Here is a 14,583-nt window from a genome sequence, read left to right as displayed (position 1 = left end):
AAATATACTAGTAAACCCTACTGTTCAGGGTTCACTTTCCTCCCCGGAATATACTAGTTAACCCTACTGTTCAGGGTTCACTTTGCTCCCCGGAATATACTAGTTAACCCTACTGTTCAGGATTCACTTTGCTCCCCGGAATATACTAGTTAACCCTACTGTTCAGGGTTCACTTTGCTCCCCGAAATATACTAGTAAACCCTACTGTTCAGGGTTTACTTTCCTCCCCGGAATATACTGTAACAGTGGGCGAGTTTTGTTGATCTTTTACGATCAGCAATTCAAGGATGTTTTGGATCGCTTATACTAGTTAACCCTACTGTTCAGGGTTCACAATGCCCCCGTAATATACTAGTTAAACCTACTGCAGTTCAGGGTTCACAATGCTCCCGTAATATACTAGTTAACCCTACTGTTCAAGGTTTACTATGTTTCCCGGAATATACCAATTAACCCTACTGTTCAGGGTTCACAATGCCCCCGTAATATACTATTTAACCCTACTGTTTAGGGTTCACTATGCTCCCCGGAATATACTAGCTAACTCTACTGTTCAGGGTTCACTATGCTCCCCGTAATATACAAGTTAACCCTACTGTTCAGGGTTCACTATGCTCCCCGGAATATACTAGTTAACCCTATAACTGTTCAGGGTTCACTATGCTCCCCGGAATATACATTTTAACCCTACTGTTCAGGGTACACTATGCTCCCCGGAATATACTAGTTAACCCTACTGTTCAGGGTGCACTATGCTCCCCTGAATATACTAGTTAACCCTACTGTTCAGGGTTCACTATGCTCCCCGGAATATACTAGTTAACCCTACTGTTCAGGATTCACTATGCCCCCCGGAATATACTAGTTAACCCTACTGTTAAGGGTTCACTATGCTCCCCGGAATATACTAGTTAACCCTACTGTTCAGGGTGCACTATGCTCCCCTGAATATACTAGTTAACCCTACTGTTCAGGGTTCACTATGCTCCCCGGAATATACTAGTAAACCCTACTGTTCAGGGTTCACTATGCTCCCCGGAATATACTAGTTAACCTTACTGATCAGGGTTCACTATGCTATCCGGAATATACTAGTTAACCCTACTGTTCAGGCTTCACTATGCTCCCCGTTTTATACTAGTTAACCCTACTGTTCAGGGTTCACAATGCCCCCGGAATATATGTACTAGTTAACCGTAATGTTCAGGGTTCACTATGCTCCCCGGAATATACTAGTTAACCCTACTGTTCAGGGTTCACTATGCTCCTCGGAATTTACTAGTTAACCCTACTGTTCAGGGTTCACTTTTCTCCCCGGAATATGCTAGTTAATCCTACTGTTCAGGGTTCACTATGCTCCCCGGAATATACAGATCACACCAAAAGTTCAAACTGTGAAGGAGAAATACAGACCCAGAGAGTTTTTCTGTGAGGCAGAGGTAAACAATCATTTTAATCTTGTCTATATAATAAAACAAGACATTCGTATATATAAATATTGCGTATAGCCGGCCAAAATGCTGGACCGTTTGGGCTGAAATTTTGTGTAGACACTCACGAGTGGCCGGTGGGTGTTATGGGCTTTATAAAAATCGAAATCCTCCAGCTAAATAATATTTAGGCATATCCTCCAGCTAAATATTTCTGGCAGTTTGAAAATGGAACTAGAACTAGAAGTGGACAATATCTTAAATATCCTTCAGCTATCAGGTAGAAACACCCTAACAAAATATTTACTTTATTTTCTGTTTGAACATCATCGCAAATTTGTTTCCTAACAGTTTCACTTGTGATAAGGGATTATATTTTCTGCGTTTAAAATCTGTTTAATCTTTACTCATCGTTAATTTTCCATCACGCGGACAAGCCCATTATGTAACTTGTCGTTTCAAAAATCTACTGAAAGTTCCATTAATGAGTTTAAACTGAAAATTTTGTAAGATTTTGTACGGAGTTTTGTTCATTTTCAAAAACTTCAAGTTTTTGATGGAACTTTTCGCAGCTTATACTGTTATCAAAATTTTAGATGACTTAAACCGTGAGTATTTTAATTTTATTTCATTTTGCTTCTTTTAAAGATGTTTTTGTCAAGGCGATCTGATGGAGGTGTTTACACTTGCACAGCATACAATACCCTGGGGAATATTCAGGATACAAGTAAGTGCACTGTAGTCTGTACAGCAGAGCCTTGTAATTTCTGGGAAATTTAGAGGCTTGCTTGGCTCTCCCGAGTACTGTAGATTAGATCTTTTATTCAAGCAAAAAAGCCAGCAATTGTCACAAATCGGTATGGGCTTTAGATTTTTCATGATTTTTCGACTTTTTATATATTTTTTCATTTTAGTTTTTTCTTCTTATTCCCAAAATAAAATATTGAATTTCCCGACAAAAAACGTCTTCTTTTACGTTGTATGATTGTCAGATAGGTTACTGTGAGTTGTGACAGTTAAAGAAAGTGCTGTTTTCAGAGTATTTCAAGTAAAAAAACAGCATTTTTTAATTGTTGAAGGGTTGGCTCTGTGCTCAATGATATACCAAATTCTTATAACATCCATGGCTTGTTCTTGTATTTATAAAAAAACTACTTCCAACAGGTTTTAAATTAACGACATGAGTAAATGAATTTTAAAATATTCTAGTGTCTTTTTATGTATTTCTTATAGTGTCTGTCAGTCATTGGGCCTTAGTCGTATTAACTATGCACATAAAGTCCACTATTACAATCTACACCAGTTTTTTCTAATTAATCCACTATAGTCTTACTTGTACAATGTATTATATTTAAAGTCCCTAATCACTTGAAAGTTCCAGCTGTAAAGACTGGAATATATCGAAATTTGTTTAGCATTAATATGTGGAACGAAATCCCACAAGATGTGAAAAATGCAAAGAACCTGAATAGTTTCAAGAATAAACTAGATGAATGGCTAAACTACTGAATGGTCAACATAGACAAAAGATTGAGATGTTTTAATTATCACACCAATGATACAATAGCATAAATTCACCAATTAAACCAATTAAACCAATTAAACCAATTAAACCAATTAAATCATCGGTCTGTGCAGTTCTAAGTAGTAAGTAGTTGACTTGACTATGACTATCTCTTCATCCTATTCATACTATTAGTCCTTCTAATCATAGTCCCTCTGTCCTTGTTATTGAGTAAAGGGCTAATCCTGTGTTCTTCTTATAGTCTGCAAAAGTTCTAATAGTTCGATATAATCCTTATTTCTTATTTAATTTTCAGATAACCTTAAATGATATGTATTGTAATACTCATTAGAAGTAACATATATACAGTTTTTTGAGAGAATGAATTAAGTATGTCTGACTTTCTTTTAGTCGAAAACGAAAACATAATTTGAAATTCTATTAGAAATGATGCGCGAAGCGCCAAAGAAAAAATGTTGGTATTTTTTCTTAATTGGGATAATTTTATGAAAGATGGTCCACAATCATGATCATGCTAGAGTCAAGTGAGGGGAGTGAGGGGGGGGGGCAAAATATGGTTAGGAGAAGGAGCAAAACTCGGGTCGCCCCCCCTAGTTGCGCCACTGTATTTATATGAAATCATTTCTGACACCCCTAGGCTTAGTACGCCAATATAATTCACCAAAACCATAATGCAGGCCTTCAAGTATCATACAGGGAAATTTTTATCTTTGTAAACATCCCAGGGAAAGATTTTACAGGTTCTTTTATAATTTTTCTAAAAATTGTTTAAATCGTCATCTTAAAATTTTTACAATTTGCATCCATTTGTCTTAATGATCTTATCCCTTCTAAATCATCTAAATTGTCTGAATTAGTTCGACAAACTTGAGAATGTTGTTTCTTAGTTAGTATAGTTTGGTAAACTAAATATATATATATATTCAGCAGTATATCAGTACACTTCTACATACACCCCTAACTTTCATATTTAAACATCCTTTGAACATTTAGAAACATTTTCCTTTCAACCCTGGTTATAGTTTATATGCCAAAACCAGGCGGTAAATAGATAGATAGAGAAATAGGTAGATAGATAGATAGATAGATAGATAGATAGATAGATAGATAGATAGATAGATACATATATAGATAGATAGATAGATAGATAGATAGATACATAGATAGATAGATAGATAGATAGATAGATAGATACATAGATAGATAGAAGTGTTTGGCTTGATTGATTAACTGATTAATTGAATGCTGATTTATTGATTGATTGATTGTTTAAATATTTCTGTTTTCAGCAAGTTTAAATGTTGTGTATAAACCTGACTGCAGCATAAACAAGGATATTAAAGATGGCATCTTATATCTCAGGTTAGAATATTAATTATGCTAAAGGGACTGTCTTTGTACTTTCAAGTGAACTTTAATTAAAAATAGTTAGGCACGCACATTGCACAATTAATAAGGGTACCCTGTAAACCTTTCTCTCATCAATAATAATGATGATTTTTTTCTAGCTTTAAAGGGAGTGTTCGGTAAAAAATTAAAGGGGGTATAGGCATATGGCGAAAAATAAGCGCTTTTGATCGCTACTAATCTTACTTCTGTCTGTTGCGTCTATAAGGAGAAAATTGTTAAAAACGACTTATGCTAAATAACGTAGCATCCACCCAAATTGAGAAAGTTGCAATCCACGCCTATACCCCCTTTCATTTTTCGCGAATATTCCCTTTAAATGTGAAATTCTCTCAATTTTCTCGACAGGTTCAGAAGCAGAAATGCGCACAACTGCGCACAGATAAAAATAAATAATATTTTAAATTAAGAAATAATGAATAGTATTCTCTTGCATTCTTGTCACTACTTCAGACAAATTTTAAAAGGGTAACGTGTAGAATCGTAAATGCCACTTTACAAATATTATTATTAGTTTTAGTTCAAAACTGCAGAGCAAAATTCAATAATAAAGACTATTATTAACAACATTTATGAAGAAAGACAAGGACAACTATTCCCATTATTAAAGAATTTTCTAAAATCAACATTGTTTTATCTAATGACAGAAGTCAGTATGTTCATCATTAAATTCCTTAAATCCAGGGGTTCTCCAAAACTTTAGTCAAATCTGGAACCAGAATTAAAAAAGGGTCGGTTTAAGTGATTTAAAAGGTACAGTAAACGTATTTTTAAGTGACTCTCTTCATTTTAAGGGACGTAAGTTCCAAACCGCAATTTGGCCCATGCATTTCTAACACTTAATGTCTATTTCAGGGCTTGAAAAACCCCCCTGGCCTGTCATGCACTTAATGATGAACTACAATAACTTCTGTCATTAGTTAAAACAAATGGTTTAGTTTCTTATTTTCTATTTACACAACTCGGTACAGGTTTTATAAAATAAAAGGCTAAATCTTAAATGTCGCTTATAACTTAAATCTATTGCTTATCAATTCAAATCACCAAAATCGACGACTTATTTATTTAAAGTTTCAAACCCTTAAACTCCCTACTTTTTTAGAATTTTCTATCAATCAATCAATCACGATTTTCTGAAAAATGTTGCACCATTCATGATCAAAGGAGGGGAGGGGGAGGGCGCGGGGGGGTTACAATAATTCAAAAACATTCCTTAACTTTTCACTCATAAGACACTTTTTAAGTCTAAAAGATGAGAAAAAACCGCAAGACAGCCTATATTTAATATCAAATAGTAGACAATGATCCATATTTTCAGGTTTTTTATTACATATTATTAAAAGCAAATATAATAATTTTAAAGAAACCAACTAATTCTAGCTTTTTTACTAGCTGTGAAGTTGATGCTTTCCCGCCTAACGTGACGTACTATTGGTATCAAGGAGACACACTTATATCATGTAAGATTTATGCAGTAAAATATTTATATGTTTACACAGTCCTTCACAAAAGTAGGCATAAATCTGAAGACCGGAAACTTCTCTGATACAGTCATTAACTTATTGAATTTTGTCTTCTGCATTTAAAAAAGGCTTTTAATGGATTATTAAATGATTTTACACAAGTGAAGGAAAGCTGTAGAAAATTATGTAAAAAATCTAGGAAAGCTGCAGGAAACTATGTAAAATTGTAGGAAAGCTGCAGGAAACTTTGTAAAAATGTAGGAAAGCTGCAGGAAACCATGTATGTAAAAATGTAGGAAAGCTGCAGGGAACCATGCATGTAAAATTGTAGGAAAGCACCGGGAAACTAGGTAAAAAATGTAGGAAAGCTGCAGGAAGCTAGGTAAAAACGTATGAAAGCTTCAGGAAACCATGCAAAAATGTAGTAAAGCTGCTGCACGAAGCCATGTAAAATTGTAGGAAAGCTGCAGGAAACCATGTAAAAATGTAGGAAAGCTGCTTCAGGAAACCATGTAAAAATGTAGGAAAACTGCTTCAGAAAACCATGTAAAAATGTAGGAAAGCTGCTGCAGGAAACTATGTAAAATTGTAGGAAAGCTGCATGAAACCATGTAAAAATGTAGTAAAGCTGCTGCATGAAACCTTGTAAAATTGTAGGAAAGCTGCAGGAAGCTAGGTAAAAATGTATGAAAGCTTCAGGAAACCATGTAAAAATGTAGTAAAGCTGCAGGAAACCATATAAAAAAGACGTAGCTGATTTTGTACAGTCGTCTTTAATGTGCCATTACTTCTGGGAATATAGCTGGCCCTGTATGTGAACGCTTAAATTTCTTATTTTAATTTAGAAATATAAAAGTTGTGAAAATCCAATTAAATGAAACTGTCGCATTTGCAAAAATAAAGTAGAGTATTCGCAAATTTTAAGTCAAAATATTTTCTTGTTTTTGCAAGCTCTCAAGAATTTCGTAAAGATAAAAGGGGTCTCCGGCAAAATTTCAAACAATTGGGGTACGACAAAAAAATCCTAAAGTACTTTTATCAGCTTTCATGATAATTTGAATGGCTTTTTTGTATGATTTTTTTGCTGTTTAGTTTTTAATGATTCATTTTATTCAAAAAGCCGGCAAGTTTAAATAATAATGTTTTATTTGGCAATGATTGAAAAAAGGATTAACTTAAACACTTAAAGGGAGAGACTGGCTAGACATGGTAGTTGAGCTGAGAGTGCAGTATTGTACAGACATTTTTCAGGATTCCTTTTAGAGTAAGAGTAAAAATTTTATCTTAAAAATCCTCCTGGATTGTCGCGTAAAAACCTGCCACAATGTGCGGGGCGGGCTTATGGGGCAATACCAGCGGGGTAGGCGTGCTGCGCTACATCCTGCGGGGGGGGGGGGGACAGGCGCCATGAGAATTTTAATGATGTAATTTTCGCCTGGCTAAAAAATTGTACATCGTAAAAATCCTAAAATATCATATGAATCCTGAAAAATGTCTCTACAATACTGTACTCTCAGTTCAACTACCATGTCTAGTCAGCCTCTCCTTCTAAATAAAAAAAGAGTTTAATGATAAAAAAGTTTATTTTCTAAGTTTTCACGAGTTTGTTATTTCAGCCGCAATATTCTCTTCAGCTACACAGTTCGAGGTCTCTAAGGAAAATAGTAAATTATCAAATACTGGAAATTATAGAATTTCAATGTTTTTAATATTTAATGAATATTTTCACTATAAGAAAACATTTCAAGAGGTGGCAACAGAGAAATGGAACAATTATTCACAACGTCACAAGTGTCAAATATAACAAGGAAAACGAAATTTTCACATATTTGTTGACATGTTTTACAAGATTAAATAAAAAAGTGTTAAAACAGAAAAAGCACTTTATTCTAAAATTATCACTATTATTAATAATTTTGTCGGACACAAAAACTGAATTGACACTTGTGACATCAGAATACAGCTGTACTGAGAGTGTGCAAATTCTACGTTGCCATCTATTGTACTGGAATCTATTTGGGTTTTTTAAAGAACATTTTCATTGGATTTTTATGTGAACTTTATTGCTGATACAAACATTTCTTTGCTTATAAATTTACTGTGTATTATTTACTGAGCTCATATCGACGTTAATATTTTAAGTCATTGACCATTCACTAGATACAGTAATAACCAGTAAACTGTACAATAGGAAGACGACATCAAAGCAATTGATATTACAAAGAAAATAGCTTTACTAATAAGTTTAATTAAGTTGATCTGTTTACACTGCACAATTGGTGTGACTCATGTTCAATGTTCATTGGACTAATAAAGTCATAATTTGAGCCTATAAGTCGACTTCCTTTTTAACATTCATTCTTTTATACAAATTATAAACATGTAAAAATATGTTGGTTTAATTATTTTCTTTGAATTTACTGTTTTGTGGGCCCAGGGTATTGTTGGGGAATTCTCTTGTCAAGCCATTAATCTGGCAGGTCTAGGGCCCAAATGTACTGTACAGGTAAACCAAAAGCAATTAATCTAGCAATTCTAGGGCCCAAATGTACTGTCCAGGTAATTTAATATCAATGAATCTAGCAGGTCTAGGGCCAAAATGTATTGTCTAGGAAAACTAAAAGCAATTAATGGCAGGTCCAGGGCCCAAATGAACTAAAAAGGTGATCAAAAAGCAATGAATCTAGCAGGTCCAGGGCCCAAATGAACTACAAGGGTGATCAAAAAGCAATAAATCTAGCAGGTCCAAGGCCCAAATGAACTAAAAGGGTGATCAAAAAGCAATGAATCTAGCAGGTCCAGGGCCCAAATGAACTAAAAATGTAATCAAAAAGCAATAAATATATAGCAGATCCAGGGCCCAAATGAACTACAAGGGTGATCAAAAAGCAATAAATCTAGCAGGTCCAGGGCCCAAATGAACTAAAAGGGTGATCAAAAAGCAATAAATCTAGCAGGTCCAGGGCCCAAATGAACTACAAGGGTGATCAAAAAGCAATAAATCTAGCAGGTCCAGGGCCCAAATGAACTAAAAGGGTGATCAAAAAGTAATAAATCTAGCAGGTCCAGGGCCCAAATGAACTACAAGGGTGATCAAAAAGCAATAAATCTAGCAGGTCCAGGGCCCAAATGAACTAAAAGGGTGATCAAAAAGCAATAAATCTAGCAGGTCCAGGGCCCAAATGAACTAAAAGGGTGATCAAAAAGCAATAAATCTAGCAGGTCCAGGGCCCAAATGAACTAAAAGGGTGATCAAAAAGCAATAAATCTAGCAGGTCCAGGGCCCAAATGAACTAAAAGGGTGATCAAAAAGCAATAAATCTAGCAGGTCCAGGGCCCAAATGAACTAAAAGGGTGATCAAAAAGCAATAAATCTAGCAGGTCCAGGGCCCAAATGAACTAAAAGGGTGATCAAAAAGCAATAAATCTAGCAGGTCCAGGGCCCAAATGAACTAAAAGGGTGATCAAAAAGCAATAAATCTAGCAGGTCCAGGGCCCAAATGAACTAAAAGGGTGATCAAAAAGCAATAAATCTAGCAGGTCCAGGGCCCAAATGAACTAAAAGGGTGATCAAAAAGCAATAAATCTAGCAGGTCCAGGGCCCAAATGAACTAAAAGGGTGATCAAAAAGCAATAAATCTCGCAGGTCCAGGGCCCAAATGAACTAAAAGGGCGATCAAAAAGCAATAAATCTAGCAGGTTCAGGACCCAAATGAACTAAAAGGGTGATCAAAAAGCAATAAATCTAGCAGGTCCAGGGCCCAAATGTACTGTAAAGAACTGCTTATTCGCCCATACGCAAAATATCTGAAAAACAAATAAAATGCCCTCTTTATATGAGATTTTAAACATTTTCAAAAGCTGTAAAGTAACAATTTTGAGGAAAAATCTGTTGTTCATCAAAGAAACTGAACACTTGCCTCAAACTCAAATTTTCAGATATTCATATCTTTGAAACCTTATTTTGTATATCTAATTAATATTTAAGACTATGAATTTTGTTAGATCAAATATTCTAATAGGTTGCAAACATTTAATTAGGAATGAGAAAAATAGAGTTTCTTTTAACAATTAATTTTAGATTTAAAATTTGTTTAAATTACAATCTGAATAATGAGGAAAATTATAATTAGTTGATAGAACTCAATAAACCTGGATAATAAACCCTGAAAACTGAATACTGCAGTAATTTCAAGCTTTATTTACTGTCGTTAAATAAAACCTGTAAAAGACAAGTTAATGCAATAAAAAGTGCAGCAGTCAAATATTTCTATTTTTGTAATAAAACAACTATGTGTTTGTCACATTCAATTTTATACGAATAATACAAAAGTAACATGATTTAACGGAGTTCACAGTTTGAAATATCAATTTGGTCTAAAACATCAGGTTTCAAAGATAAAGGATTAAAAAATCAGAGCTTGTGGCTAGAGCTAAGTTCCTTTAGATATTTAAATTTAGCATGGTGGCCATAAATATGTAAAATCATTCTCGTCTTCGTTCTTTCTTTAAATTATAAAATGTCGCCATAGGATGAAACCATTTTCTTAAATTTTGCTTGGTTGACTCGTCCTAACCACGGGAATGTTCTTGACTTAAGTTTAAAATACTCAGTTGAGTATAGGTTGACTTTTATAGAGGAATTTAGTTTCTAGGTAAAGGCATTTTAGACAAGGTAATAAAGTTATAAATATCTAATTCAATTCAGGAAGTGTTCATATACCACATTTTTAGAAATAACAAAATCTTTAGTGATATTATAAAATTATAAGAAATAAGGAAGGCAATAATGTTACATTATTCTGTTGACCACATTAGTGATTTTATTGTGATACCATTCGTTCTAATAACATCTTATTATTTTAGATAAATGACCCGGCGACCATTTTGGTTGAAGAAGACGACTTTGCCTATCTAACATTTGGCGGCATTTTCATCTCAATCTTTGCACTGTCCCTTCTTCTCTCAATTATTTTTTGCAGGTATGCTATTCAATATATTTTTTCTTTCTTTTTATGATTTTTATTTGTTTAAGAAAGAAGAAGGAGGAAAAATATGACATCACTGTAATTCACGAGGTTCAAGAAGATCTAACAATTAGGTGGGATTCTAGTGTTAAAACATTTCATAGAAACTAGACAGGATATTTCATGGCGGGACAGCTCATAGATAGAACGTTTTATGGAATACATTTCCATTTCATATGCATGATATTTCATGGACAGAGGATTTCATGGACATGATATTTCATATACATGATATTTCATATACATGATATTTCATTGACATGATATTTCATATACATGATATTTCATATACATGATATTTCATATACATGATATTTCATGGACAAAGCATTTAATGGACAGTGTATTTTATGGAAAAGAAATTTCATCAAAAAGACATATAATAGACAGGACATTTAAAACATAGTCCATTTCATAGACAGATATTTTTATAGACAAAGCAATTCATAGAAAAGCAATTTCTTAGACGTCATTTCCATAAACAGGAAATTTTATAGACATGACAGTTCACAGAAAGACATTTCATAGAATACATTTCCATGCACAGGACATTTCAGGATATTTTTTGGACAGAACAATTCATAGAAAAGACATTTCCTTGAACAGGATATTTCATATAGACACAATAATAGACATACTATGTTTTGTTTTATCATCGAAATATCTTATCATTTCTTATGAAATGTCTATTTCTATAAAATTTCTTATTCATGATTTTATCTATGAAATGGAGATCTACATAAAGTAAGATGCATGTTATAACGCAAATATCTGTAAAAGTAGCTTAATTGTTTTTTTATATATATAAAATCGTCTGTTCACTGTGAACAACTAAAAAATGTTAAATTTTCATCAAACAAAATTTGTCGGGGCATCGATCCGGAGAAAAATTCAACTTATTAGCATCTTACGTCAAATTTATCATTCATTAATATCTGAAGAATCGAGATACTAAGCTGATTTTTTCATTAATATTGAATGTATCTGTCGTAAAGGTGAATTATAATACTATAGAATTTTGAATCTTTTTTGGACAAATAAAATTTTTATTATTTTTCCGAGTTTTTAAAAAACAAGTAATTAAAACTGAATTAATAATTAATAGAAAAAGATTTTTATTAGACAAATAATTTAAAAATAATCAAATTATTGACAATTAAAAAATTTTGAAATTTCAGAACCCGAGAAGAGAAAACAGCTAATTTAGAGTCCAAGGTCTGACAAAAAAATTATTAAAAAAAATAAGACAATAAAAAATATAAAACTGTTTCAGACCCTAACTGTTGACAGACGAAACCCAATTATAAAGGACGAATTAAAGAATGGAAATGAACCGCTAATGCCGACAACCCCAGGCTTTTCAAAATCGGAGACTGTTCTGAGCGGAAAAAGATTTACTGAGTGTGCTCAAGAAATTACCAGAAACGGAGACAACTTTTTACAATGTGAGGAGACCGACGAAAACGGAATTAGGGTTTCCGATCGTGTTCTAGAAACTGGCGGAAATGGACTGATGTTCTCCAAATGTCCGGAAACAAGCGGAAACGGTAACAGATATCTGGAAAGCACTGAAGAGACAGCCGGAAGCAGAACCAGATATCTTGATAGCACTGATCAGAAAATCGGAACCGGAAACAGATATGATTGTGCATCAGACGGGACAGCAAACAGATATATAGAATCAGGAAAAAATAGTGTAAACGGATTTTACGATACCACTCCGGAAAAGTATAACCGACTTAGTTTACCAAGAAGAGATCAACGCTACATGTTTGATGGTAGTAGGTCTGAACATAATTTTAATGAACTTGAACATTTACCCTATGTTAGTGAACAGACAGTTAATAATGGATATCAAATACCTTCACAAATAGATGTATATCCACCAAGAGGGGAGGAATACATCCATTCCTTACAGACTGGGGGTAATGGAACCCTAAGACTTGCTGGAAATAGATCAATGCAAAATGGAGAAAATGGAACACATCGATCACGTGGAAATGGAACATTTTATACAAGTGAAAATGGAACGTTTCATTCACGTGGGAACGGTGCACTACACAATAAAGGGAATGAATACTTTAATCAAATAGAGGACTCTGTTCCAGTTTTACGTTCAGGAACGTTAAAAAATCCACGAGGTGCGTTGTCAATCTCTTAAAATTTGGTCGCTGATAAATGACAAATGTCGTCTTGTTCGAGACCAACCTTAAAATTGAATTCAACTCTCAGCAAGATCGAGATTTTTTCCCCCCAATCCTTAATTTAGATTAATATATGCATGTCTTTTTCACAGAACAAAAATTAAGCATTGTTTTTTTTCGTTTGGTTTCGTTTTTAAAACGTTTAATAAAACTTCGAACATTTAATTTGTTTAGCATGTTAAAAATAGCCTTTTTTCATTTTGCCAAATTTTGAACCTTAATGAACACAAATGTAAAAAAAAATAACGAGCATACTAAAACAAATATTTTTAGTTTGTTGTTGCTTTTTTCTCTCAGGATTAAAATATTGTTAAATTTAAAAAAGCAAACTTTAACAGTTGTACAATTTTTGAAATTTTAGAAGTGTTACTAAAATGATTAACAACCCTATAGCCTCCTGAGCAATTAACTAAAATTATCAGAACGTATAAAATGTATTAACCTAAATCATATACTGTTAAAAATTTCAAGATCTATTTTTTTAATGATTGACAACACTAACCCAGATCATAGAGAGCACAGATCAAGACGGAAGACAAAGAGTTTAGTGAGGACGCCAACAGAACTCTGGTTGGTCTAACCACTCTAAAACAGAACTATGGTTGGTCTAACCACTCTAAAACAGAACTCTGGTTGGTCTAACCACTCCAAAACAGAACTCTTATTGGTCTAACCACACCAAAACAGAACTCTGATTGGTCTACCAACTACAAAACAGAGCTCTGGTTGGTCTATCAACTTCAAAACAGAACTCTGATTGGTCTAACAACTCCAAAACAGAACTCTGGTTGGTCTATCAACTTCAAAACAGAACTCCGGTTGGTCTAACAGCTCCAAAACAGTACTCTGATTGGTCCAAAAACTCTGGAATTTTATTAACAGAAGTCTGATTGGTCCAAAAACACTGGATTTGTCAAGAGACAGAACAAAGTTTGGTTCAAAAACTTTGGATGTTAATTAACAGAACTCTGATTGGTCTGAAAGCTTTTGTTGATCTTAAAACAAATCGTATGGTTGTTTTGAAGAACTTTTATATTGCTGTTCTTGTGGTATAATCTTATTAAAGGTACTGTAGACGTAATTTCAAATTACCTCCGGTATGAAAAGTGGTATGCCAGATTCACAACCGTACCCCTTAATCTTTATCTCAGCGACTATATGAAATATATCGTCGTTTCTCTGAATAAGGTTTTTGTTCATTAAAATATGTTTTTTGTCGGTCACTTTTTTACAGAAACCACATCAATTAAATATTATAAATGTTTAGATATAAAAACGAGGATATGAGTCAAAGGTGTAAAGGGTACTGTTGTGAATCATGTGTACCTCTTTTCTAATTGCCACTAGAAGTTGCGTCGACAACCCCTTAAAGTGAGAAAAAAGAATGATTAGTTTGACAGTATTTTATAAATAGTTGACACAGCTGTATACAATATACAGTATACATGGCCAAATTATAGATATTGTTGATGATTAAATTGTTAAAATGTTTGTTTTGCTTCGAGAATAGAATCTTTATAAATTGTA

At 33.6% G+C, this 14,583-nt stretch overlaps 1 protein-coding gene across 4 annotated transcripts in view; it reads left to right on the top strand.

The window, feature by feature from the left end:
* The window catches only part of LOC111696457 (uncharacterized), a 20,859-nt gene extending 6,276 nt beyond the window's left edge, over window positions 1-14,583 (top strand). The window contains exons 8-20 of one of the 4 annotated variants that reach the window (XR_002764088.1): window positions 1,346-1,439; window positions 1,622-1,710; window positions 2,093-2,157; window positions 4,245-4,317; window positions 5,755-5,822; window positions 7,442-7,482; window positions 8,263-8,331; window positions 10,692-10,807; window positions 10,861-10,926; window positions 12,031-12,067; window positions 12,126-12,993; window positions 13,563-14,122; window positions 14,429-14,583. Coding sequence is in view for 1 of the 4 variants with exons in the window: in XM_023466064.1 (XP_023321832.1) it covers window positions 1,346-1,439; window positions 1,622-1,710; window positions 2,093-2,157; window positions 4,245-4,317; window positions 5,755-5,822; window positions 7,442-7,482; window positions 8,263-8,331; window positions 10,692-10,807; window positions 10,861-10,926; window positions 12,031-12,067; window positions 12,126-12,993; window positions 13,563-13,626; window positions 13,658-13,667 (1,660 nt within the window). In the remaining 3 variants the exon portion in view is untranslated. Of the gene's footprint in view, window positions 1-1,345; window positions 1,440-1,621; window positions 1,711-2,092; window positions 2,158-4,244; window positions 4,318-5,754; window positions 5,823-7,441; window positions 7,483-8,262; window positions 8,332-10,691; window positions 10,808-10,860; window positions 10,927-12,030; window positions 12,068-12,125; window positions 12,994-13,562 lie in introns of all 4 variants that reach the window. The other 3 variants (XR_002764087.1, XR_002764086.1, XM_023466064.1) reach the window with 3 other exon arrangements.

This window comes from Eurytemora carolleeae, unplaced genomic scaffold, assembly GCF_000591075.1.
Source record: "Eurytemora carolleeae unplaced genomic scaffold, Eaff_2.0 scaffold6, whole genome shotgun sequence".
In the NCBI taxonomy this organism is placed as follows: domain Eukaryota; kingdom Metazoa; phylum Arthropoda; class Copepoda; order Calanoida; family Temoridae; genus Eurytemora; species Eurytemora carolleeae.
The sequence above is the reverse complement of the archived record's forward strand: the minus strand, read 5'-3'. Positions and strand labels throughout refer to the sequence as shown.